The sequence below is a fragment of the Dermacentor andersoni genome, chromosome 10, assembly GCF_023375885.2.
Source record: "Dermacentor andersoni chromosome 10, qqDerAnde1_hic_scaffold, whole genome shotgun sequence".
NCBI lineage: Eukaryota > Metazoa > Arthropoda > Arachnida > Ixodida > Ixodidae > Dermacentor > Dermacentor andersoni.
Genome location: NC_092823.1, coordinates 138,228,606 through 138,253,224, shown reverse-complemented (window position 1 = coordinate 138,253,224; position 24,619 = coordinate 138,228,606). Strand labels below are relative to the sequence as shown.

General features: G+C 43.0%; 1 protein-coding gene across 1 annotated transcript in view; it reads right to left on the bottom strand.

The window, feature by feature from the left end:
- Positions 1-24,049, bottom strand: part of LOC126545195 (mRNA decay activator protein ZFP36L1-like) — a 72,065-nt gene extending 48,016 nt beyond the window's left edge. Inside the window, exon 1 of the mRNA XM_050192954.3 lies at positions 23,587-24,049. Coding sequence (XP_050048911.2) covers positions 23,587-23,619 — 33 coding nt within the window. The 5' untranslated portion in view covers positions 23,620-24,049. The remainder of the gene's footprint in view (positions 1-23,586) is intronic.
- Between the last annotated feature and the right edge of the window lie 570 nt (positions 24,050-24,619).

Here is a 24,619-nt window from a genome sequence, read left to right as displayed (position 1 = left end):
ATGGCCATTAATAACTAAACGAGTAGAACAACAAGTGTAGCAAGGCCTAACACCTTTAAGCACAACGGAACCAACACTGGCGTGCTCCAGAAGAAAAAATAAATAGGAGTGACTGACACGCTCAAAATCTTTAGCGAAGTTTACCTGGAGCATTGCAAGCTGCTCAGTGTAACCGTAACAGTATTGAAGAAGTGTACGGGCGATATATCAATCAATCAATCAATCAATCAATCAATCAATCAATCAATCAATCAATCAATCAATCGATCGATCAATCAATCAATCAATCTTTATTTCGCATTCATTCATTTACAGAAAATGAACGCTGGGACAAGAACTAAAAGCTGCTTTTTTGCAGCTCGACAAGGTTCTTGCTCGTATTCATGACAATGGGGACATAATAAAATAAAGTTTGTACACTTTAGCGTGCGCAATCTACAAATGTATAAGTGAAAATGTGTAGGGCAAAATGTACAATCACTGATACAAAGCAGTGTGTTAGTCCGTACAAATGACATATATGAATATGCAGTATAATGTGTAATCAGTGATACAACGCAGTGTGTTTAGTCAGTAGTAATAAGATATATGTATATACAGTATATAAAAGATATACACAGTTATATTCAATTGCTGAAAAATTTATCATATAGCATTCTCTTAACATACGAAAACATAGATAGCAAACAAAGGTGTGCATAAATGTCTTGCAGGTACATCCTATATGCGCAAATGTCATCAAAACGTAAAACCATTAATTAAAGGAGGTAAGTAGTGACTTCCCCTAGCCAAAGGAACGTTTAAAAATAATTACTCAGTTTGAACTAGGAAGTCTCGAATTGTTTTCCTAGTAATGTCATTTATATCGACACCGTTTTCATGAAGTTTATTAAGGATGGGACGCGATTGGATAAACGATTTGATCCATAATTTGTACGGGAGAGTGGTAGCCGCCATCTCTTTCTTTCCCTAATGTTGTAGGATATATCTGTTGGTTCTGTTAGGTTGCACAGCCCCAAGAACGCTTCATTCTTATACTTAAAGTACCTCTGGTATTTTAGGGCAAGGTTAACTTCATATAAAGTACGTTGCTAGACAAATGATATTAAACTTCGAAAATAGTTCAGATGTATGAGCGTCGAATGGCGCGTTTGCGATATGGCGAACAGCCTTTTTTTGTAGCAGTAATAATTTACTGATATTTTGTTTTGACGTGTTACAACACACAAGGTGGCAATACATTAAATGAGATGAGAATAGTGCATTATAATGGATCAGCTTAACTTTAGATGGCATCATCTCACGGAGTCTACAAAGCACGCCACAATCTTTGGCTAAACGGGATGCAATAAGTTCCACATGTTCATTCCACATTAATTTATGATTAAATGTAACACCCAAAGTGCTGACGTTAGAAAAAAGTTCAATTACTTCAGAGCCAACCTGCGACAGTATATCTTCACTCAGATGTTTTTGTGAAGGTGCAAAAATAACAGCTTTTGTTTTTGTTGTATTTAATTTGAGAGCGTTGAACTTGCTCCATTCGGCCAATTGTTTCAGTGTGGCACTTGCCAACAACGAGAGATCGCTGATATTACGAGACTGAAAGAAAGAGGCTGGTGTCGTCCGCATAAATGATGAACTTCGCGTCATCAGAAATGTTGACAATGTCGTTAACATATACATTAAACAATACTGGCCCTAGTATACTTCTTTGGGGAACGCCCTGTGTAATTTCCCGGCGACGCGAGTCTTCTGATGAAATTGAAACGAGTTGTTTTCTGTGGTTAAGATGAGATTGTAAGAGTTCGAAAGAAATGCCCCGAAACCCATAATGCTCTAGTTTAGTAAGCAAAGTCTGATGATTTAGCCTATCAAGTGCTTTAGAGTAGTCGACGGAAATTCCTAGCGTTAGTTCCTTATTTTCGAAACCATTTAAAATGAACTCTTTTTGGGTTAGCAGAGCCAATTCAGTTGACATTCCCGCACGGAACCCAAATTGTTTATTTGATATGATGGAATGTTTATCCCAAAATGACTTTAATCTTTTACAAATAACTTTTTCTAGTCCCTTGGATAGGACAGGCAGTACTGAGACTGGCTTGTAATTCGATAGCTCATTTTTGTCACCGGACTTGAATAAGACTAACTTTCGCGTGTTGCATTTTTTCAGGAAAAATTCCAGTTGACAGCGATAGGTTAAAAATATGAGTAAGTACTGGGAGCAAGAGATCAAGCACAAGCTTAATAGGTCTTATTTGAAGCCCGTTCACATCACAGGATTTACTATGTTTTAATGACATGACTATCGTGTAAACTTCATGTGGATCTGTAGGTTTAAGAAAAGCTGTATATGCGTTCCGTGTGCCCAAATACTTGGTTACTGCAGTGTCGTGAGTACTTGTTTCCAGACTGGTGAAAGAATCATTAAACACATTTGCTAATTCTTTGCCTCTTAGCGTTCTATCCTCAACTACAGGTTCAAAGTCAACACTATTGTGGACAACGGAATGCAAAAGCTTTTTTAATTTCGTGTCATAATAGACTGTTCCGATCACTCACTTCTTGAAATAGGTTCTCGTAATGCAGCTGTTTAGCATTTCGTACAAATTTTGTAACATAGTTCCGGTATTTCCTAAAGCCTGCAAGATCATCAGGGCTTCTAGTTCTGACAAACTTACGATGCAGTGAATCCTCCTCAAGGATCATCCTGAGGCATTCGTCATTAAGCCACGATTTCCGTTTTCTAGTTTACTTCTTTACTATTTTATATGTAAACGAGTTGTCATACGCTTCCTTAAGGGAGCGCATGAGTTTATAATATGCGTCATCAGCATCCTGACATAGAAGCACCGAACTCCAATCAATATTAAAAATTTTTTTGCCGGAAAGTGTTTAGTGTTTTGTAATTAACTTCCTGGAAAACAAATGATTGAGAATGACGCACTGGTTTTGAAGCTTGATGAAGCCTACAGAACATGTAAATCGGCAAATGATCGCTCATATCAGTTACAATCACTCCCGATTTGGTGGCATCTTCAGAACAGTTTGTGATGAATAGATCGAGTAGTGTTTCAGGTGTACGACTTACACGCGTAGGTTCTGTAATAACATTGCTGCAGTAAAAATAGTCGAGGAGTAGTTGTAGTTCTTGGCATTGCGAAGTACTTTGTAAAAGATTAACATTGTTAGGGTTGGTTTGAATGGATCGACCCATTCCACACGTCTGATGTGAACCAATGAGAACTGACATCGCAAATTGCAATTTAGTAGATAAAGCTGGTGCAAAAATATTATAATCCACGTTTGGCAATGTGATTGGTCGGTAGCTTTCAACAGAACGCAGTTGCTCCTTAACTGAACTTTTGGGAATTAGAACTATGTGGGTTTTGCAGAAATATTGCGGAAGGGCGTCCACTTTTAAGCTTGTAATAAAAATGTCCAATAATATGGGACTAATAATTGATTTGAAAGCTTTGTAAAATTTACTTGAATGTCCATCAGGGCCCGGTGTTTTAAAAAAAGGCAGCTGATCAATAGCTAGCTCAATTTCTTGGATCGTAAGGGAGCCACTGATGAATGCACACTCGTCATCCTGTAAAGGTTTTACAAGAGACAGAAAACTAAGACTTTTGCATCGTGATTGTCAGGAGGGGCACTAAACAACACACTGTAGTATGTTTTGAACTGAGAAATTATGTCATTCGTAATTGTTAGAGGACTACCTTTGGAATATATTTCCGGAATTACTTTGGGAATAGCGTGACGTCGCTCATTGAGTAAAGCTTGACGTGTTGGCTGCTCAGACTGCAGAGCACGTCTATTAGGAGATAGAATTCGCGCACCTTCTGTAACGCAGTGCATCATACTTTTGTAACTCATATTTAAGATTTTTTATGCCAACAATGTAGGTAGCTGGCATTTCGCATTCCATCTGATAAAGGCTACATAGGCTCTTAAGAAGCGTTTTTTCTTCATTTTTTCTATAGAATGCGTTCACCGATTCAATTTCTACAGCCACTGTACGAACCTTTTGCTTAGAGTTCCCACGCAGCAAATAACGGCAAGTCAGTATAAAGAGAAGCTGTTAGGGCGATACGCACGCGATTAATAAATTCCTGCATCATTTAGGAGCTCAGAGTTAAGCTTCCGGAGTGCCCATTGTGGTCGGGAATTAGTTACAGATTTCTCACCAATCCTTGCGATAACCACATAAATCAGAGAACGAAACTGGGATAGTAATATAGGACAGTCCTTAGGAGAGGAGTGATGAAGAAACATAAATCCGATCAAGATGGGCGTAAGAGCGACCTTTAATTCGTGTACAAGAGCGAGATACCTGTCCAGACACCCCTACATCAATGAGCCCTGCATTTTCTATTACGTTAGACAAAACTTCACTCCTGTCCCGCTGTGTGTTATGCCGCTTCGATCACATGGATCACATACACAATTGAAATCTCCCATTAACACAGTGCAACGATCACAGTCAATTAGACTACGCACAGTATCAAACAAAATAATTCGTTTTGCAGCGTCGTTAAATGCATAGACGTTGACTATTCGCTATGGCACGTCCTACAACACAAGATCACAAAATATATATATCGACCTTCAGTGTCTACATGGTAGCTAAATGCTTAGCGGACTAGACTCTTTTTCAGAAACAGGAAACAGCCCGCGGATAAACCAAGAGCCTGTGAAACGCAGACATTATACTCGGACAGAAAAGGTTGCAAAGCCCTCTCTGTCTCGTCATCACTCTCAATCTTCGTCTCCTGCACGGCGACGGAGTCTAAGCGCTTCCTAGGCGAAAGCCGGCGAGGCTGTGCCTGTTTCAGCAGACCTAAGACCTCGTACGTTCAAAGTTGCGAAGTTGCTGGGACGGCCATGGTGGCTACTCACTACTTGGAATTAATGATCTGTGTGGTCGGTCCCAGAGGGCAACGGTGAGGCTCCCTCTAAACCCCCACCAGGCCTCCCGGATGGTGATCGTCGGCGCTTTCCTGAGTGTTTCGATGTGTTGCGGCGACGTGCTTTTTTGTGAAAATGGTCGTCTCGCTGTCCGTGCTTCATCCCGATCGGTTAGTCGCACGGCGCTTCAGAATTGATGTATCCGCGCTACTTCGCCTGTCCTCTGCCAGCATAGTGCACATGTTGAGATGCTTGGATGTAGAAGATGAGTCATCAGCGGCTGCCTCATTCGATTGCTGGGCAGGAACTGGCTGTATGGTAACGGGTGCTTCTTTGCGTTGTTACTTGGATTGATCATCTTTCTCTTCGCTACTTTCCTTTTCCACGGGCAGTTCTGCGATGCCATTGTCTTTAACATGTAAAGGGGACTTACTGGCACAGCTGGTCTCCGCGGAAGAAGGAACGCCTCCAGTCGCGTCGAGAACCTCAGTAACAGCCATTATGTGATCTTGCAAGCTTTCATCCGGAGGCCTTACTCTGTGTCGTAACTTATCAGCGTATATTACAACACATTCTTCAGCTGTGTGGCCAAAGCGCCGGCAGGCTTCACAACGTGGGGTTCTGCAGTTTCGACGAATGTGCCCAACCTTGTTACAGCGGAGACAAAGCGGGGGCCGGCCTGGAATCAATACGAGGCTCTGCACTCCCCAGATAGGTAGCAGATGTGGAACGTCCCCCACGCCGACTCAACCGGCAATGGTCAACACCACGATTTAGGGTACGCATTTGTTCCATCTCCGATGCTCTCGAGCTTTCTGCTGATATTAGACTTTACTTTCCCGTAAGCTTGGAGCGCATATCGAATGTAGTCGTCTTGCAAACCCTCAGGAAGCCATAAAAGCTTCATTTTAACTTCCGTGGGCTCGGGATCAATAACGACGCAGCGTCTACCTTTCACTGATAATTCCCCGCACGTGACTAACTTTGATCTTGTCATTGCTGCTTTGCAAGTCACCATCCACACGCGCGACATCTGAAATAGACCGATGAAACTTACTTGCTTCAGGTCAATAACGTTCCGAAGGGCGTCTCTGAAGTCTTGGGATCTGTACGGTCGACCACTTAAGTCAGCATGCAGGAAAACGGAGTCCACAACCAGCTTACCCGTAGGAAAACGAGGTAGCACAACACGGTAGTCATTGCTGCTGGCTGAAGCCTGAGTAGCACCTCGGCCAGGGGCCGACAAATCCTTTTCGGGACGCAAAATCCCAGATTTTAGTGATTTAGTCACTTTGTAAAGTTGTTTGTTGCTGTAAATGCTACACCGCAACGTTGTTGCGTGTGCGTATTCACCGCAATAAACTCGACTTCCTACATGAAATATTTGCATAAATGTAATGGAGTATTTGTGTGTAACGCCACCTGTTCATGAGATGAGGAGTAGCGCGTATTAGGCGCCAATATATCCTATTCATCGCCTATAATAAAAAAAATGCAAAGGAAAGCACAGGCTTCATAACGACAAAGAACTGAGCAAGTAGGCAGATATTCGCAATACGGAGAGGTGTCTTGGTTGGCTGCCTTGTTTCCGTGCGATAAGTTTGAGGAAACACTTGAATTGGCCTTTCAAGTATAGTTCTCGTGTTCCGCTTCTTGCAAGTACGCGAGCTCTCTTTCACTGTGACTGAAAAGCCCAGCGACAAGGGAAAAGAATGCAGCTATCCTTAATTCGCGCAAAAGAAAAAAAAAATCTGGGGTTTTACGTGCCAAAACCATGATTTGATTAATAAGCACGCCGTAGTGCGGGACTCCTGGTTAATTTTGACTACCTGGGTTTCTTTATGGTGCACCCAATGCACAGTACACGGGCGTTTCCGCATTCGTCGAAATGCGGCCGCTATTCGATCCCGCGCCGTCGGGCTTAGTAGTGGCGCAACACCATAGCCGCTACACCACAACGGCGGGTGCGGTTTGCAACGCGCACATGGGATAGACAGCGCTTCTAGCGAAAGTAACTATAAACATAACGGACTTGAATTCGGATATACATAACGGATTAAGAAATTCTGGCGGGAAGCAACTGTGCGGACGTGACTCAGGAATTCACTGAAGTAGCAGTCAGGGTATTTCCGCCGCAGCAACCAGCGATTATCGAGAACTGCCAAGAGCAAGATGCGTAGGACAACACAAATACACGCTGGAACACAATATCACGTGATGTCACAGCAAAAAGCTGAAGTTAGGGACCTGTGAAAAAAACGAAAAGATAAAAAAAAATGCATCCCACACTGCAGCGGAACAGAAAGCGGTGGTGCGGAGGACAAGACCTCCAAAATGAGAAATGGGGCAGCTGCTTTGACAACCTGCAACGCGTGGGGGGTGGAGAGAAGAAAGAAAGAGCTGAAAGGTGAAAACGAGAAAAAAAAAAAAAGGGGGGGGGGGAGAAGCGAAAAAGAAAATGCGTAGAGAGGAGGAAGTACGACCGTACAACACAGAGATAGGAGTAGGCGCACACGCGGCGACAAAAGTCAGAAGAGGCAACAACATGCGAGGCAGCGAAAAAATAACGAAGAACGCGTACGTACTACACGGCGGACAGGCAGCGCGTCGCACCTGCAGCGTAGGCAGCGGAAACAAACGGCGCTTTTCTCTCTTCAGTTGCTTTTCATCGACGTCAGCAAAACACGGCGATGGCAGAAGCCACAGAATTGCACGGTCGAGGGGAAAAGGCGGCCACCGATAAGCAGCGCGGCGTATCAGCCCGCGATGAATTCGCGACGCGGGTCGCCCGTACAATCGGACGCCCGTGAGGCGACTCTCGGCGCCCGGATACCTGCAGAACGAATGTTAGCGCTGCGAAATCACGCAAAAGATGCCAGCAGTTGTGTCTTGTACGGGTTCTCTTCCAACGATGCATTTTCTCGTCCATACCGAATACAGCAATTACTAAAGTACAGTAACTAAATTCTTCTTCTTCTTTACCTTACTATTACACCTCCCTTTGTATAAAGTAATTCACTGATTACATGCACAGATATACTAGGTTGTTCTGCTACTGGTTCCGCAAAAAATAAACTACCAGGGAACAAAGACCCTCTCTTCTGTTCCTTCCTCTTTCAGCAGACGACACTCGCCTATCCACAATACGCAAAGGATATACGATAGCCATCTTTCAAAATGTGTTATTTTCTTCCTTTTCTGAGCTTCCTCTTGATCAGTTTAGTCCTAGCTGCCCTCCTCTGCAGCCCCTTAAAAGTTTATCGCTCCCTACTCAAATGCCACCTCATGAAAAGTACATCTTTTATGATTATATACTGGTGCTCAAACGCCATTATTCGTTCTGTGACCAATCATTGCGTTAGTATTAGGAGTATCGAATTGGAAAAAAGTGTATGCGAAGTGCGGCAAGTCCGTCACGTGGTAGAAGTGCGTGTAAATATAGACGAAGAAAAGAAACCGAAGGGCCCGATTTGTATTAGTCATACATGAAGCCAACAAACAATTACACGAAGCACAGCATAGGGGAAATTATTTGTAGTTCCTTATTGAATGAAATAAGTGATAAATAAATGGAAGTGAAAATGGATGAGAAAACAACTCGCCGCTGCTGGGATACGAAACCAAGTCTCTGCATTACTGCCGTCTTCCCATCCGCTTTCTGGGGTATTTATGTTTACCTACTAAACCTGGGAGTGTTAGCCAGCAAGACCACTCGCGGTTATGGATGTAGAACATTCTATCTACCGCAGGCGTCATGTAGTACCTGAACTTTCTTCGGCGCCGGCAACTCGTCAATAAATTCTTACATGCTATTCGAAGGCATCAAAGCTGCCAGATCCGAGACCCTCTCCATGCAATGAGCGAGAAGAAGCCGAGGTTCCTTGTTTTTATTAGCCATAAGAAGCCAACAAACAATGACACTAAGGACAGCGAATAATATGATATTACTAAAAAAGATGGAGCCCCAGAAGCATGCTAAACGCATTCTCAAACAGCAACCAGGGTTGGTTTACCTTACATTTTTTTTTTTTTGAAAAGGCGTTTTTCACCTGCCGTAATGGATGTGCGCTGGTGGAACTGCCATTAAGCACAATAAAGAAAATGTTTTTGACGTCTATAGCTGTTATCTGAGAACTCCAGTGATGACACATGCGTGATTAAACTGTTACATAAAGAATCGTACCTTGGTTGAGTCAGAACAAGTGCACCTACAGCGCGACGTAGGACTGGAGAGAAAGCGCTCTGCTGTGCTTAGTCTTTTAGATTACGCCTGTAGTTACGTATTATTCTTGCAGACGCACCATTGATAAACTACCTTCCGCAGCGCCGCAAAAGACATTGAGAAAAAAATGAACAGCGGGACATTTTTTTTTCGCTTCTCGACAACAAGCTACATCTACAGCTTTTATAAATCACCAAAAATCCCAAATAGCAACTTTAGCAAGCTGACGCTCTGCTCCTCTGCCCTTCCTCCAATGTCCTCTGCCACCGTGATGCGCGAGGGTGACGCCGCCTAGCGTCGGGTTCTAGACGTATTCTTCCCTCCTATCCCCTTTGATAACCCTCCCCCCTGTTGGCGCTGAGGCTGTAGAAGATAGCGTCAACCTTTCCCCTTTCCCACAACGAACCACTACTTTCTCTAGATGTATGAAATACGTTCTAGATGCACAGGTCGCGCGTCGAGGGATTTTCCTGTCAGACAGTTGGTGCCAGGACAGGGTTGGCGCCAAATGGGGCATTAACAGCGAACCACTGTAAAATAATAATTCACTGTGCACTGCCGAAACTGAATGTAGCACAATTACCAAATAATGAAAAGTGCAAAGTGAGTAAGACCAATATAGAAATCTCACCGCCACTCGGTCGGTCTCCATGCAGCTGACATATATGAACTGCAGCCCCTTCGGATAATGGGCAAAGCTCAGGTATGACAGATACAGATGTTCAGCACCGCCTAACAGAGTCACTCAGTGCTGTTAAGAGAGTCGTGTACGTGCACAACCCTGATTACGTGCAAATCGGAAAGGTCTTACCAGATTCCTTTAATAACTTGAAGTATTAAGTTATTATTAAACTAAGTAAATTATTAAAATATTGAAGGACCCTGTCTTTACTGACAAAGGCGTCAGTTTATTTTAGTGGCGAATAAGCGTCTCTTCGGCCGTTTGACGCATGGCGCCGTCAAGCAGCCGCGCTGATTTCCACATGGTTACACAACATTCTAGTGTCAACTATGTTACACCTCCGAGGGAACAGCGCCCAGTGGCAAGTAACAGGGCTGAGGAGGGGAAGACGCGCTAATAAAAAGAAAATTCGCGAGATGCGAGCACCTGCTCAAACACCGGCACTCGTGTGGGGAAAGTACGTGCACGGACCGAAGACTGGACAACCAGTTTAGTCAGAAAAATGGCGCGCGAGCTCCGTTTCTCGATACCCACAGAACCAGCTCTCGCGGTCCCTTCGGCGAACATGCCGCGTCCTCGGGGTCAACGCAAACAGACGAAACGAGACGTTCGAAGCAAGTCTGAGCAGAAGAAGGACGGGGGCATTAGGAGCTCCTCTCTCTCCCTTTCTTTTCTCTCTCTTCACACTCGTTTCTTCCATCAATAGCTCGAGCGAAACGACCCGAGTGAGGATTTTGGGGAACTCCTTTGTGCTTCCTCATTTTGTTTCCTTCGGTCTTTCTTCCCTCCACTTCTTGTGCTTAAGCCCGTCAGTCCCTTCATTTTCCCCCTCTCCACAAGGTGAGCTGAATTTTAAAGGGATGCCACGTCGTTTCTTTCCTCCCTTGCCCAAATCGCCCCTCCACTGTCCAGTACAAGTGTAGCTACGACTGGAACCATTACATGAAATACTCAAACAATAAAAAAAGAAGGAAAAGAAGCGGAGGGGGTGGCGAGAATAAAGCGCCGCGCTTTTGGAAGCGCGCGAGAGAGTCAAAACACCACTCGCAGATGCCCCGCAGGCACGCAGCGGCACAATGCGGGCCCCTTCAGCCCAAGCTGTACAAAAGCAGCGAGGAGGCAGCGTCGCTGGATGCGAGGAGACCAGACGGCCCCCGCCGGCACCAACCGTGGGAAAAGGTCCCGCGGCTGGCACCCCGGTCCCGCTCCCCGCCAGGCGGCGCCCCCCGCCCGCCCAGAGGGGAGAGCGGGGGCGGAGGAGCGCGTCGGGCTTTCGTTCCGCCGCGGCGCACGCTCGGCTGCAGCGCCTCGGAGGCCTTCACGCTGCTTGATGTCGGCGACGCGCGATGAAGCAGTCAGCGGACGCAAGTGGGCGGGCAGGAGGAAAGCGAGGGCATTCCCGAATTCCCCCCAGACGGCTTGACATGTGTAAGCAGACCCGCCTCGGGGGCTCAGAGCGAGGTCGCGGGTTCGATTTGACCGCAGAAGGAAGCGTCCTATCTTTATGAGCACTAAAAGACCGCGTCTGCCGAGCTCGTCCCGGTCAATCATCACGCCGACTGATTTTGCGGATCCAGATGCTCCTACAGTGTTGAATTCACTTTACTCTGTCCAAGAAAATTCGACGAATTTCTCGTGGAAAGTCAAGTGGAGGCGCTGCAATGGAGCCGCGGTTGCTGAGCGAACACCGAGGGTAGATAACTACTGCACAATAATTTCCTTGGGCTTACGAATTTGTTTTCTCCATTTGAGCAAAGCAATTTATTACCTTGACAGTATCAACATGCTCGCATCCCTTCGAAGCGCGGTGCGGTTCTGCAGTATTTTGTGATTTGCTCCTTCAACAGCACTGTTCTTGTTTCATTACTGCATTATGACCGTGCGGCAGATACAATCGCCTTTCAGTGGTTTCTCATTTATACAAGCTCTCCAGCTAGTCGGAAGCTCACTTGTCAATGCCAGTAAATATATCGAATGGTGCAAAGAAGCAGTCTTTTTTACCCAGCTGCCACCACAAAGCCTTTATATTGTATGTTGTTTAAAAGTGAGAAAATATTCAATTCGATATTCGAAGATCGTTTTTTTAATATACCTTTTGAATTCAAATATATCTATATTCCAACAGACTGTTTAAAATAAACCCACACTTGCAAGCGCACGCCCCCCATTAGCTCGTACCTTTCTTTCTGTATTATTGGTATCTTTTTTTTTTGGTCCCTTGACATATAGTATTTGTAACGGACAGCAGACAACCACTGCCGATGGCAATGCTACTTACCAGGAAGACAAAACAAAATCGTTTTTTTTTTGTTCTTGTTTTGCGGACAGCCTCCGAAATGGCGCCATCTCGTAAAGGCCACACCTGCCCTTTGAGATCTCGTGGCGCTTGCAATGTCTGTGGGTTGGCTAAAATAGCTCATACCGGCCCAAGAAAAGGATGACTGACGACATATTTCAACAGCCAATGCAGGTAAGGGTGCGTTGGGTGGACTCGTACCACCTGTCAAATATCTGTGGAAGCAAGTTTTGATGCGTGCGTTTATACTCTGTGTTTCGAGCGCCCTCCCACGTCGGCAGGGATTCGGGACTGACGTCTTCGTTTGCTGGTGTATCAGATGTGCGGGTGATAAAATGCGACCTACAATATGTTCATACCTCGAAGTGAAGCGAGCGTACAGCACGCACAATCCCGACGCTGGACGGACACCTACGGAGCTGTGAACTTACGGCAAGTGCTGGTGGTAAAAGCGGCAAGTTTCATGGGTTGCTGTGCGCCTTGCGGTGCCCCCTTTGTCGAGGCCTCCTCTGAGCGTCGGGTTTTCTGGCACTGTGGGCAAGCAGTGATGGAAGTAGCGCTAAAATTCAGAAAGACAGAGTGCCACTCCGTCTTGTTTCCTCTCTTCTTTTACACTACCTTGGTTTGGAGCGAGTTGGTTCATCTTGACAGCTATCATTAAAAAAATCAGTGAAAATGAAAGGAAGGCATACGACAGTCCTGTCGTATGTGTTCCTCTCGTCTTCACCGCGTTTTTATGAAAACTCTCTTCTTCCGAATGTTTGCGCTACTTGCGTCATGTTTATTCACCAACTAGTCCAGCACGTCCAAGCCACGACAAACTACCCAACAAAAAGTTTTGACCAAGAAGTTTCAGAAATGCACGAAGGGTCAACCGACGTGGTTTCTACGCAACGTGCAGCGATATCGGTGGGAATCTTTCTGACAAGATCTTGGCGTTATGACAACTGTTTGCCCTATAGGGCAGATGTAAGAATTGAGGGCCCTTCAAACTCGTTGTAGCGTTTACCACTGACTCCCTCATCCTCGTGGTGAAAATACTTTATCATTATTATTATTGACATGTGTACTTGTTTATGTTTATCGGGCGACCACGTTTCACCGCCTAAAAAATGTTATCGCACAGCGCAGGACGCCCTGCATATATCGATAGTTTCTGGAATGTTATCGATGCTTCCATCCGATGTCTGTCACCGAACCTTGTGTAATCCGATTGCATGTATGCGCGACGCAAATAATGTAGAACTTTGTGGAAGACAAGTGGGTCTCAGCGATTACTCTGGAACATTATACGACTTGATGTATAAAAGCCGACGCGCTTGACCCGCTGATCAGATTTTCGACGATTGCTGACTGTGCTCGCCATTTTCGTTGAGTTTTTTCTGGGCACAGGTTCGCCCAATAAAGTTAGTTTCGCCATTCACAGTTTTTTTGCTGTGTGTTTGTACACTGTCCTTTTCACAATTGTTTCTTTAATCATTGGTTTTAAAATTTATATTTCCCTGCAGTTTTGTTTGCTTGTTTTCTATATATGCTAGCGCCAGCGCTCAGATCTTAGTGTTGTTCCTAAGGTCACGGTAAATAAATGAATGATTAATAATAATAATAATAATAATAATAATATTAACAACAATAATAATATTTGCCAGTTTCGTATCGCGTTGTGGATAACTGCTACTATTATTATTATTAATTAGCCTGATGTGTTTTAGCGCATTAGCAGGGAGCTACCACGAGCAGCCACCATCCTGGTTTGTGAAGACGAACAGTTTAATTGGCTGGCTGCTTTCAAAATATTATTGCTGAGTGTTCACTTGCTCGGCTCAAGGGTAACTTTAAAAGACATATCCGCTCTTCGTCATCAACAGTCACGGCACTTTTAAGTTGCTTTTGGTTGCAAGCACTACAGCTATAGTCCGAATGATAACCAGCTCTTGATTCTATAAGGTTTCTTTTGTAGATTATCGCAACGGAACAAAGTTCGCGGCTTCTCCCGATGTCTGCTAGTAATTGTGTACAGGATCAGCACATCCCTTGCGGCAGTGTGATTCCCTCATCGGCGTGGAAGGCGACTCTCGCCACCGGATCCCGCAGCCATCGTTGGAGAACGGGCGGAGGTTCCAGCACAGCATCCAAACTACCGCGCATTGAGAGGCAGTGTTAACCTTTCCCTTCTTCACAGAGAACCACGCCTCTCTCATGAGAGAGCACGCGCTCTTTGTATCGGCGGCGACCACCGCGAAAGGGTCAACGAAAGCTGTTCGCTTCAACACTTCTCTCACCCCTCTTTCAATTCCCTCTTTCCCCCTGTGCAGCGCGGTTGAGGTGTCCTCTACGGAGAGACAGTTAATCCCACTTCATCCCATATTTTCATCCCCTTCTATAAGAATCTCATCTCAACACTTCGCGTGAAGCCCGAGTCAAAATGACATGTCTCAGATAACGGGAAGTTCCTGGAAATACAGTGGAATAGTGGGGATCTTAGGATCTATCTCATCCAGGTATCTTGCTACAAATAGCATTCTACTCTAAATTCCAGGCTATGTTCCGCTCACCCATGTAAGCTTACAAACATATATATCAGACCCCCCCGAACAAAACTTAAAAACAAAGCAGGCCAATCACTGTAACTGCAAAACGCAAAATAATTCAGGTGTCCGAAATATTGCCGAAATTCTGTACATTGCTCAGAAAGAACCTGAAATCATGTAGTCGCTCACTTTAATTGGCTACTGGGATACTTTTACGGTGCTTATTTACTTACTTCAGTACTCTCAATGACACATGGGGCATTACAGAGAGCAGCGGTTATCAGAACGTACAGTATTGATCGCGGTTTTTAGGATGACGGGTTGGGATTGCTGGCAGGGAGGCGGTTCCAGCTGGATGCTATCCTTGGTACGAATGAGTTTGAGCAGAGAGTTGTCGGCAGCTTGGGATGTGGACCTAGAACTTGTGGTCAAAGCGAGATCAGATGTAGTAAGGTTCTGAAAGCAATGCTTTCTTGACATATAAATTGATTTGGTAGATCTAGTGAAAGAGAACAAGACTTGCCATTCTTCGTCTTAATGTAAGGGCAGTGAGATCAAGCTAGATTTCCATGCAAGTTACACTTGCAATACGGGAATAATAATAAAGAATGAAACGAGTTGTGCAATTTTCTATGGCTTCAAGTGATGAGACTAGAAAAGCATAGCGAGGATCTCAAATACATGCAGCATATTCGAGCTTGAGTTTCGATCGGACGAGCATTTTGTTCAAGAGCAAAAGCTTTACAGAAACTGGTGCTAGCGTGATGCTGCGACAAAGGAAACCTAACATCAGCACTGTTAGCCGGGAAGTCGATATGAGTTTGTCATGAAAGATTGTTAGTGATCTAGACGCTGAGGTATTTATATGAATCAACAGACTCTAGGTTGGCAGTGCTAAGTGAATACGTGAAATGGCCAGTGCGATTCTAATGTGCGCTATGTGCATTGTTTTACATGTATTCATATTTAGTTTCATTAGCCAATCAGTGCTCATCAGACACCATGCTTGGACATGATTAAGATTTGTTTGAAGCAAGTATGTGTGACATGTCTTAGATATCTCCAGGTAGATCACACAATCGTCTGCAAAAAGTCAAATTGTGAGGAAACATGTTTAGGAAGATCATTAATATAGATGAGGAAGAGCAACAGCCCGTGAATGGACCTTTGTGGTACACCAGAAAGAACAGAACAAGTGGGTGAAGTTATTAGCTGTGACGTATTGTTTTTGATACAATAAAAACATTCTATCCACTTAAATACATTGGGTTCAATATTAAGGCTTCTTAATTTTAGCAGAAGGCAATGGTTGCAAAAGGTGTCAAAGGCTTTCAGAAAGTCGAGAAATATACAGTATGAAATATCTACAGTCAAGAATACAAAACAGGCCACTAGCAAGAGCAGGAGCTAAGTTTCCCAAGATTACTGCTTCTTGAAACTGTGGTGATGTTCACTAAAGAGGTTGTTATTTCCTAGGAAAATTGCTAAGTTTGAGAAGGTTACGTGTTCGAGCAGCTTGCATAGAATACTGGGTAATCTGATAGGCTTATAGTTTTGTGGGCTTGATGCGTTACCTTGCCTACCGACCGGCGCCACCCTCCCCCCTTCCGGTTATCAGGATTCTTGGAACACTGCAATGACTGAGTGAAAATTTCTGATAAAGTAATTGATGAGAACGCATCAGTATGATGAAGAAACAAAGCAGGGATTCCATCGGTGCCAGGCAAAAAAGATGGATTTAAGTTTTACATCACTTTGGAAATACCAATCCAGTGAAGAGTAACTGCATCCATAAGAGGATAACTGGTTTCTGCAAGACAAGGCTCCACACACAACACCATCATTCAAAAACGAAGTTACAAAAACATTTTGAAAAATAACACAGCATTCGTTAGCCAGAATGATGTCCTCTTGCTCATTACATAGTTGCATATTATGTGTTTCTGGACAACTTACAAAACTCCAGAACTTGTGTGGATTAGACTGCAGCAAGGATGAAAGGATAGTCGAAAAAAAGTATGTTTAGCTGTCTTGAGGACATATTTATATTCCAAAACAATGTTCTGATACACTACCCACCGTTCACTGGTATCACGACATGACGCATTCCAGTACAATCTATTTTTCTTACTGCAAAGCCTGTTAACGTCGACGTATACCAAGGGGAACGAAAGGCACTGCAGACAAGGCCAAGTGGCACATAATTTTCTATTAGCAACAAGATTTGATGTTTGAAGATAGTCCAGTTTAGCTGATCTGAACTATTTTGATATCGCACGTGTATTCATAATAGAAGCTTTCCAGGTCTGTGTTAACTGAATCAATGTTAGCTTTTTGTAATCTTGATTAACCTTTGTAGGATGGAATATCTGCACAGCCCTGGTTTTGCATGCGAATGAAAGAATGCAGCGCTCTCTGAGCCCAGGTGAATGTGTTAGATCAGAAATCTTATCTGGCTCAGTGGTTGGAACTAATCCAAGAATTTAGATGAAGAGGAAGCGGTATGTGTGAGTTGTCCAACAAACTCCACTTGAAATCATTACACAAATTAATGAAGCAAAGTGTTCTCAGTGATGAGTGATGCGACGGCAGCTCTGTGTTTACTGCAAGAAATATATGAATAATTGAAATCGCTTACAAGAATGATGGGGGTAGTGGACTTTGATGTTATGCAAGGCATTGGATGAATGAATGAATGAATTAATTAATTAATTAATGTTTATTTCATCTTGAGTACAATTTCAAGAAAGGTGCAGGAGCAAAAGGCGCACAGTGCCTGACAGGGGCCCCTGTACCTGCACTATACGCTTTTATTATACATTATTTCGTGGTAGTTCATTGGCAGTGAGCAGACACACATAACGTTACATATTTTAACACATTGTACACGAGTTTACACAAACTGAGAACAGAATTGACAAAATTATTGGGTTACAGTTTGTTTACTAATATAGACGGTGAAATAAAAATGTTCCCCTTAACCCCTCTTCCCCTTTCCTCTCCCGGTCCACAAGCAGTAAAGTACAGGTTATACATGTAAATTACTATAGTACACAAAAGTGCAGCATATAACTGTGAACATGTATGTATACACATAAAACAGAAAAAAAGAAAAAAGCGGGTTATAATATATTTATGTTGCAACAATCACTCTCTCAAACACTGTGTTAGTAACAATTCCTTCACATGGTTTTTGAAGGCATTTCTAGTCATACTGAAATCAATGTTATCTTCTAGCTTATTTAGGATTGTTAGTACTTGGTACCTGGTTGTTTGTTTACCATAATTGGTCCTTGTGTTTAGAGTCTGTTTTCTTTTTAGTCTCATATCGTAAGGAACTTCATTAATGTTATTGTGTATATATAGTGCATTTTTGTTTATATACTGCAGTAGTTTAACATCATAAACATCATTAGTTTTATGCATTCAGTATTTAAAAAATAATGGTAATGTGCTTAGTTCACAACGGATCTCTGATAATTTTCATAAATGCACAATATTTTCTTTTGTAGAATAATGAGCCTGTTGTAGTTAGTTTTTGTTGTGGTACCCCCATACCAATATGCAGTACGATAATCTGAAGTAGAACAGTGAAGTATATAAGTTTTGTTTCAGCCAGATAGGTATTAAGTGTGCAATTTTATACAAGCATCCAACAGATCGGGAGAGTTTGGTAGCTAAATCATTAATGTGTACATTCCATGAAAGGTGCTCTTGGAACCAAACACCAAGAAACTTTTGCTCCTTAACCCTGGTTATTTGTTGCCCTTCAAAAGTTAAAACTATTTCCCTACTTAGTGGTTTGTTAAGTGCACGAAATATTATGTATTTTGTTTTCGCTGTGTTAAGCTGCAGCCTATTTTCCCAGAGCCAGGCCGCGAGTCAATGTCATTAACGTAAACAAAAAATAAAACCGGTCCTAATATTGACTCCTGTGGAACTCCTTGTGTTAACTTTAGCAGTGATGATGTGGTGTCTTTTATTTGCACGATTTGATAGCGGTCACTCAAGTAGTTTTTAACGAGCTCTAGTACAACTCCCTGCACACCATATCTATACAGTTTGTGCAGTAGGATGTCGTACTTTATTGAGTCAAATGCTTTCTTTAAGTCTAGAAATAAACCAAGAGTTAACTTTTTACTGTCAATATTTGTAAGTATGCTATCTTTAATACAGCACACCGCTTTTTCAGTTGATTTGTTGTTTTGAAATCCATATTCGCTACTAGACAAGATTTTGTGTTTATCAAAAAAAACAAGAAATCAGCCTTTGGTTAATCACACTTTCAATGATTTTCGACAAAATTGGGAGCACCGATGTCGGTCGGTAATTTGATAAATTATTTCTATCGCCGCCTTTAAATATAGCTCTTACTCGTGCTATATTAAGTTTATGTGGGAAAACACCGGTTGTTAGCATGAGTTTAATGATGTGAGCAATTGTCCCCGAAACAAGGTGAGATATTTGTTTTAATTCTTTAGAGCCAATTTTGTCAATTCCAGGGGCGACGTTACTTTCCAGCAGCCTTGTGGACGCTTCCACTTCGGTAGGAGATGTTGGTTGCAAGAATATTGTTTGTTCTAACATGGGTATAGCTGTAATATTATACCTGTGTCACACGGGCACATTTGAAAGGCCTTCCAGTCGATGGGCTTCGAAACGCCACAACTCTATCGACTCAAAGGAGTTGTCACGCTGCTACACGGCACTTTTGAAAGGCCGCTGAGTGGTTCAGGTGTTTCTCGCAAAATTGTGTGGCGCTGCGGATCTTTATTTTCGTTTTCTTGTCACGATAAGTGAAACAACATTAAAACTACTTAAAAGCACTATAATTTCTTTCATGTTTGTTTATACATTTAAAAAAAATTGTTTATACATTGCCATACATATATGTTTAGTTTTTAAGTTTTTGAGTAGCGAAACTGCGGCAACGTTTGCATCGCTGCACGTCACTGTTGTGGAGCAATGTGGTTGTGGAGAGTACGTGCAGTTCGCACATATCAAGTGGCAAAAATACTTTATTGAATAATTAATAACACTCATATATAGTATTTTAGAGCATTTTGATTTGATTTGTTCTTTCTAACCGTGAGTACGAGCACCCTGTGAACGAGAGGGCATGTTCGCGCTGTTTCCGTTTCCGTTGCTCAAAGGCCATCGAGATTTCGATAGAGTTGTAAGGTGCTCCGTTGACTCGATAGTCTATTGACTTGGTGGCCTTCGAAACCACCCGTGTAGCAGCTCAAACTTGACCTTTGAGTCAACTGACTATCGGTTGGAAGGCCTTCCAAACGCCTGTGTGACACGGGTATTAGTCTAACAATCAGTGGCATTATGCTCTTCATAACTTCCTACATTTATGAAATGGGCATTCATTGAGTTAGCCAGATCATCACTACAAGTAGTTCTACCATTTGTAATTATTTCTTTTATATCACCAAACTGTTTCTTTTTATTAGTTAATGCATTTACCATTTCCCACACCTTCTTAGGGTTGTCATAAATGTTCTCAAATTTTGCTGTGTAGTAATTATTTTTAGCTTTTCTTAAATCATTGTTCAGAGAATTTCGGAATATTTTGTTACTACAAAACACTTCAGGATCCCGGCAACTGAGGTATAATTTATTCTTATCCCTTATACGTCGATATAGACTTTTGTTTATCCAAGGCTTTCTGTATTTTTATTTCTACGCACCACGATTTCCTTGAGTGGAAATGCTTTGTCAAAACAGCTATAGACCATTCAAAAAAACATATATGCAATATCGACATCGCTCTGCTCTAATATAATGCTCCAGTCATGCCCTTGTACTAAGTTAGCGAATACCTCGCGTGAGCTATCATTTAAGTTTCATAGAAAAGATACCTGCTCATCAGCCTTCTTTTCATATCGAGGAGTTAATAGAAAGAGTGGCAGATGGTCGCTGATATCGGAATATCGAATATTGTGACATAGTGCGTCACAGAAAGTGGAGGAGCATTTTGGTGGACGATAACACGCACATACAATAACACTTTTCTTGCCTAAGTGAACACATGTGCACATAAGTTCCAAACGACACGTGACCAGTATGGCAAGTGAAGACAGCTGAACAGAAACTTCAATTAAAACGGCACCACCGATTCCGGATTCACAGTCAGACCTGCACAATTTAAACACATTGCACTGAAACAGCACTGAAACATTTCATAATTATGGATCTTGCTTGAGAGCCATGTCTCAGTCAGGATGATGTCAGCACCACAGTCATACATAAAAGGTAATAGCTCATCACATTAGCATACAACACTTCGGATGTTAGCAAAAAGAAAATGGATGCATTCTTTATTATGACTGTCACTATTTTGTCCGCATTGCTATGTTTTGCATGCTGCAGCCCTGACTGGCACCAAGTGGAACAGCAGCAACCTTCGCGCATGAAAAACCAGTTACACTGGTTTCAGACAGTTCACATATGCTGCGGGTTTGAGGGCAATAAAGCATTTTCTTACGAATAATTTATTGTGATGCAAAGAGTACTGTTGAACCGACGCCCTTGACATATTCAATAAGATTTCTGCGTGAATTGCGAGTATCTTACAAAAATCTTCACTGATGCTGATTCCTGACCCTTCTAACTTTAATCTGCTCGTGGAGAAAATGAACATCTGAGAAGTGCACAACACAAAACAACATGATCTAGTGATGTTATTTTCGCCCAATGTGCCTGGTTGTAGAGAAAGGATTACTCAAAAGCTTGAAACACAGCTCAGCTACAAAGCTTCACTTGCGCATTAATCAGAGGAGGAGCGATTGACTTAGTGGAAGCTAGTAGATTCTGGTTGTATGATATCATGTCCCACACCTAATTCAAGATTCTCAGGTAATTAATATGTAGCTATTAGCCATTGAAAATTTAGTCCCACATATCATTCAGAAGTGGTGCAGGTGTTGAAAATGGCCTAGTATATTGGTCTCCCTTGAGAATTCAGTGGAGAAACTTTTTTAATCAAATGTTCAGTTACCAACCAGGAAAAAGGGAAGCGTTGTGCACTGACCGTAGGTAAAGCATCACACCTATATAAAATACATCTGCACTATATGGCTAAGTCAGCAGCACTCAACACTATCAGCTTTCGCCTACGGTCCAGGTGTGAAGCTACACTGACTGTACGAACAATACAAGGCCAAGCTCAGAAAATAAAAAGTTGGGGAAGAATAACAATACATATTAGCACATTTTTCTAGGCAAGAAAGTAATCATTTCTTTTATTTTTTTTTCAAAACTTGTTAACTAATGTGGGTCTCATGCCAGCACTTATAAGTTTAATTTGGTTCATCACAACATAACAATTTAGGGCAGTCACATAGGTAACACGTTCGTCTGTGCAATGTGCCATAGAGAATCTCACTAGATTACCTAGACGGAAATCTGGCGCTGCTGCACTGTGGTATGCATGGGAATGCTGGTATATTGTGACTTAGGATTGGCATTGTTCTCGGAGAGCCAGGACAGCTGCCTGGCAAGCACCATTCCGTCTGTCCCAATGGTTCATTCTCTACTAAAACACCATGTGAAGAGCTGTTTTGTCTTTATTATTACACAAAAACATGTTTTGTTTAATTATGAAAACTTGCTATTGCATGTACAGTTATATGAAACATATAAAGTTTCAGCAGGCTGCTAAAGTTGGAGGTCAGACGACAAAATTCACGCTCGCTATGGAACAATTTGTCCTTTGTTCTTGCTTTTCTTCACTTGGTTATGTATTGTAGGTGAGTAAACTTCATTGGGAGATGTAATATAGTTGAATGGTAACCTTTTATAAAGATTTTACTTTAAGAATGCGTTATCTGTGTAGCCATGTACCCATTTTAGACGAAGCCTCTTACAACTACAGCCAACACAGGCCTCGCAGACACATATACCGTCATTCCCATGATGGCACAGAACGCCCCTTAGGAAACTCCCATAGATGATGGCGCCATATTTCCCTCTAGGTCTTATAATGAGAAACTCTATGCAATGAGCCAAAACCAGGGGGTGTGCGAATAACAATTTTGCAGAGAAACAAATACGCATCGAATAATGCAAGCGAATTGAACCTAATATCAAATACATTTTGAATAGTTTTTAAATAAAAGTAGCCATTTTCACAGATGATATAATACGGCATTCACATCTTAGTATTCATAGGCGTAGCAACTTTCTGTCATTACAATGGTACATTATCAAGTGTTGTTTATCAAAATGCATGTATAGAGCAGCAGGAACAATTAAGAAATTAGTTTGCATTACAGGAGTTTTCGGAAAGTGCGAATGATTCCTTTAATGTGGCCTGTTGCACTGTGTAAGTTTTCAATTTACGTGTATGTCGTGCTTGCGGGGTTGAAAATTTTCGCACGTTTGCTCCAATATAATGTTTGAATACGCACAGTTGACATATTAAAATACTCGAAAGCCATTAGAAAAAAACATTCTTATTTACGAATTCTGACTATTCGATTTGAAGACTGAATCGAATAGTTCAAAAGTTAATATTCGCAAGCCCCGCGCCAAAACTAATGAGACTTAAAGAATCATACAATTGTAATGATAAACATATATAAAGAATAGAGAAACGAAAATGAACGTGCTTTTCGGGCACGTATGCCTTATATAAAGCCACACCAAAGCTTGTAGTACGACTATACTTATTCTGAGTCACTGTAAACCCAAATATTTGAGAAGCAAGAAATGCGCATGGTTGCTAGCACTCGCCGCGTCGTAGTGGTGACGTCATTTGAATCAGAGAAACGTCACACAGCTCGACGCATGCATGCATGCGTAGTACTGCTTTCACTACTTTCTCTCCCGACACGAACACGCAACAGGCAGTGATGTGATATCTGCGCCTATTGGTAAAAACTATGCGCCTCTCCAGTTAAAGCGCAGACACGGCAGCAAAAATGATTCTTACCGTGAGGAGCATTCGTGAATGGGACAATCGCATAACACCGTGTCGACGGGCAGCTCGAACAGCGTGTGGCGTACGTCAAAAGATGATAATCGGTAGACGAATTCCCCGCTAGCAGCACAGAGCACTGTCAGCTGACACCTTACGGAACGTCACTTCACTTTTGTAGCTGTCGTCCAACACCACACGTCCTGATTTAGGGAGGCTGGTCGAAACGCGCGAACGGCTCGCAGCCGCCGACCACGGGCGCGCCTGCCGCTATGCCAGGAAGTCGTGTTGCCGGCACACGGATCAATCAGAAGACGTGGTTTTTGAACATCGATGATCGCTGCGTGATTGTAACGAAATTTGTTTGGCGCACTCGTCACGGGCAAAGGGGATCTATCGAAGGGGCAAAATACAGTAACACAGCGAGCCCCCGTCCTCGGCCTTAATTCGAGACCCACGCACGCACGTTCACGCAACACTGTGCAACGGACACAGTTCTTTCGATATTATCTGGGGTAGCTGGCGCCATCTCTTGCAAGGAGTGCTACTTACAATCGGCGAAAGAGCAAGCGAAGCTGCTACCGCGTGGCAGCGATAGCTGCAGTACGTTGAGGCCAACATGGCAGAGGCTGCGTTAGACGAACAACAACAGTTCAGTGCTTGCGCCGCCCACGCTGTGGTGTATCGAACGCTATGGTCATAATCGACGTTTTCCATTCACGAGCTAGGTGAAGGCCAAATCACTGACATATTAGATGCTACCGAGATGAAGTTCAATGCCAAATTTTGCTTATGAGACATTATATTAAGCTCCCCCGTGTCGCAAAATATCTGATGTCAGCGTCGGACGTCGCCTGGCGAAAAATCATTCCGAACCACAACCGCGCAGGCCATCCGAGTGGCGTTGAGGCGTTACTTAAAGGGACCCTGAAACGCTTTTGACAATTTTCTACAAACGTACCGAGTCGTTAGAGTAGGTCCTTCTGATCATTAATTCCCACATGTAAGTGCTCCGCGTAGACACATTGCTGCCGATTGCAGTACACTG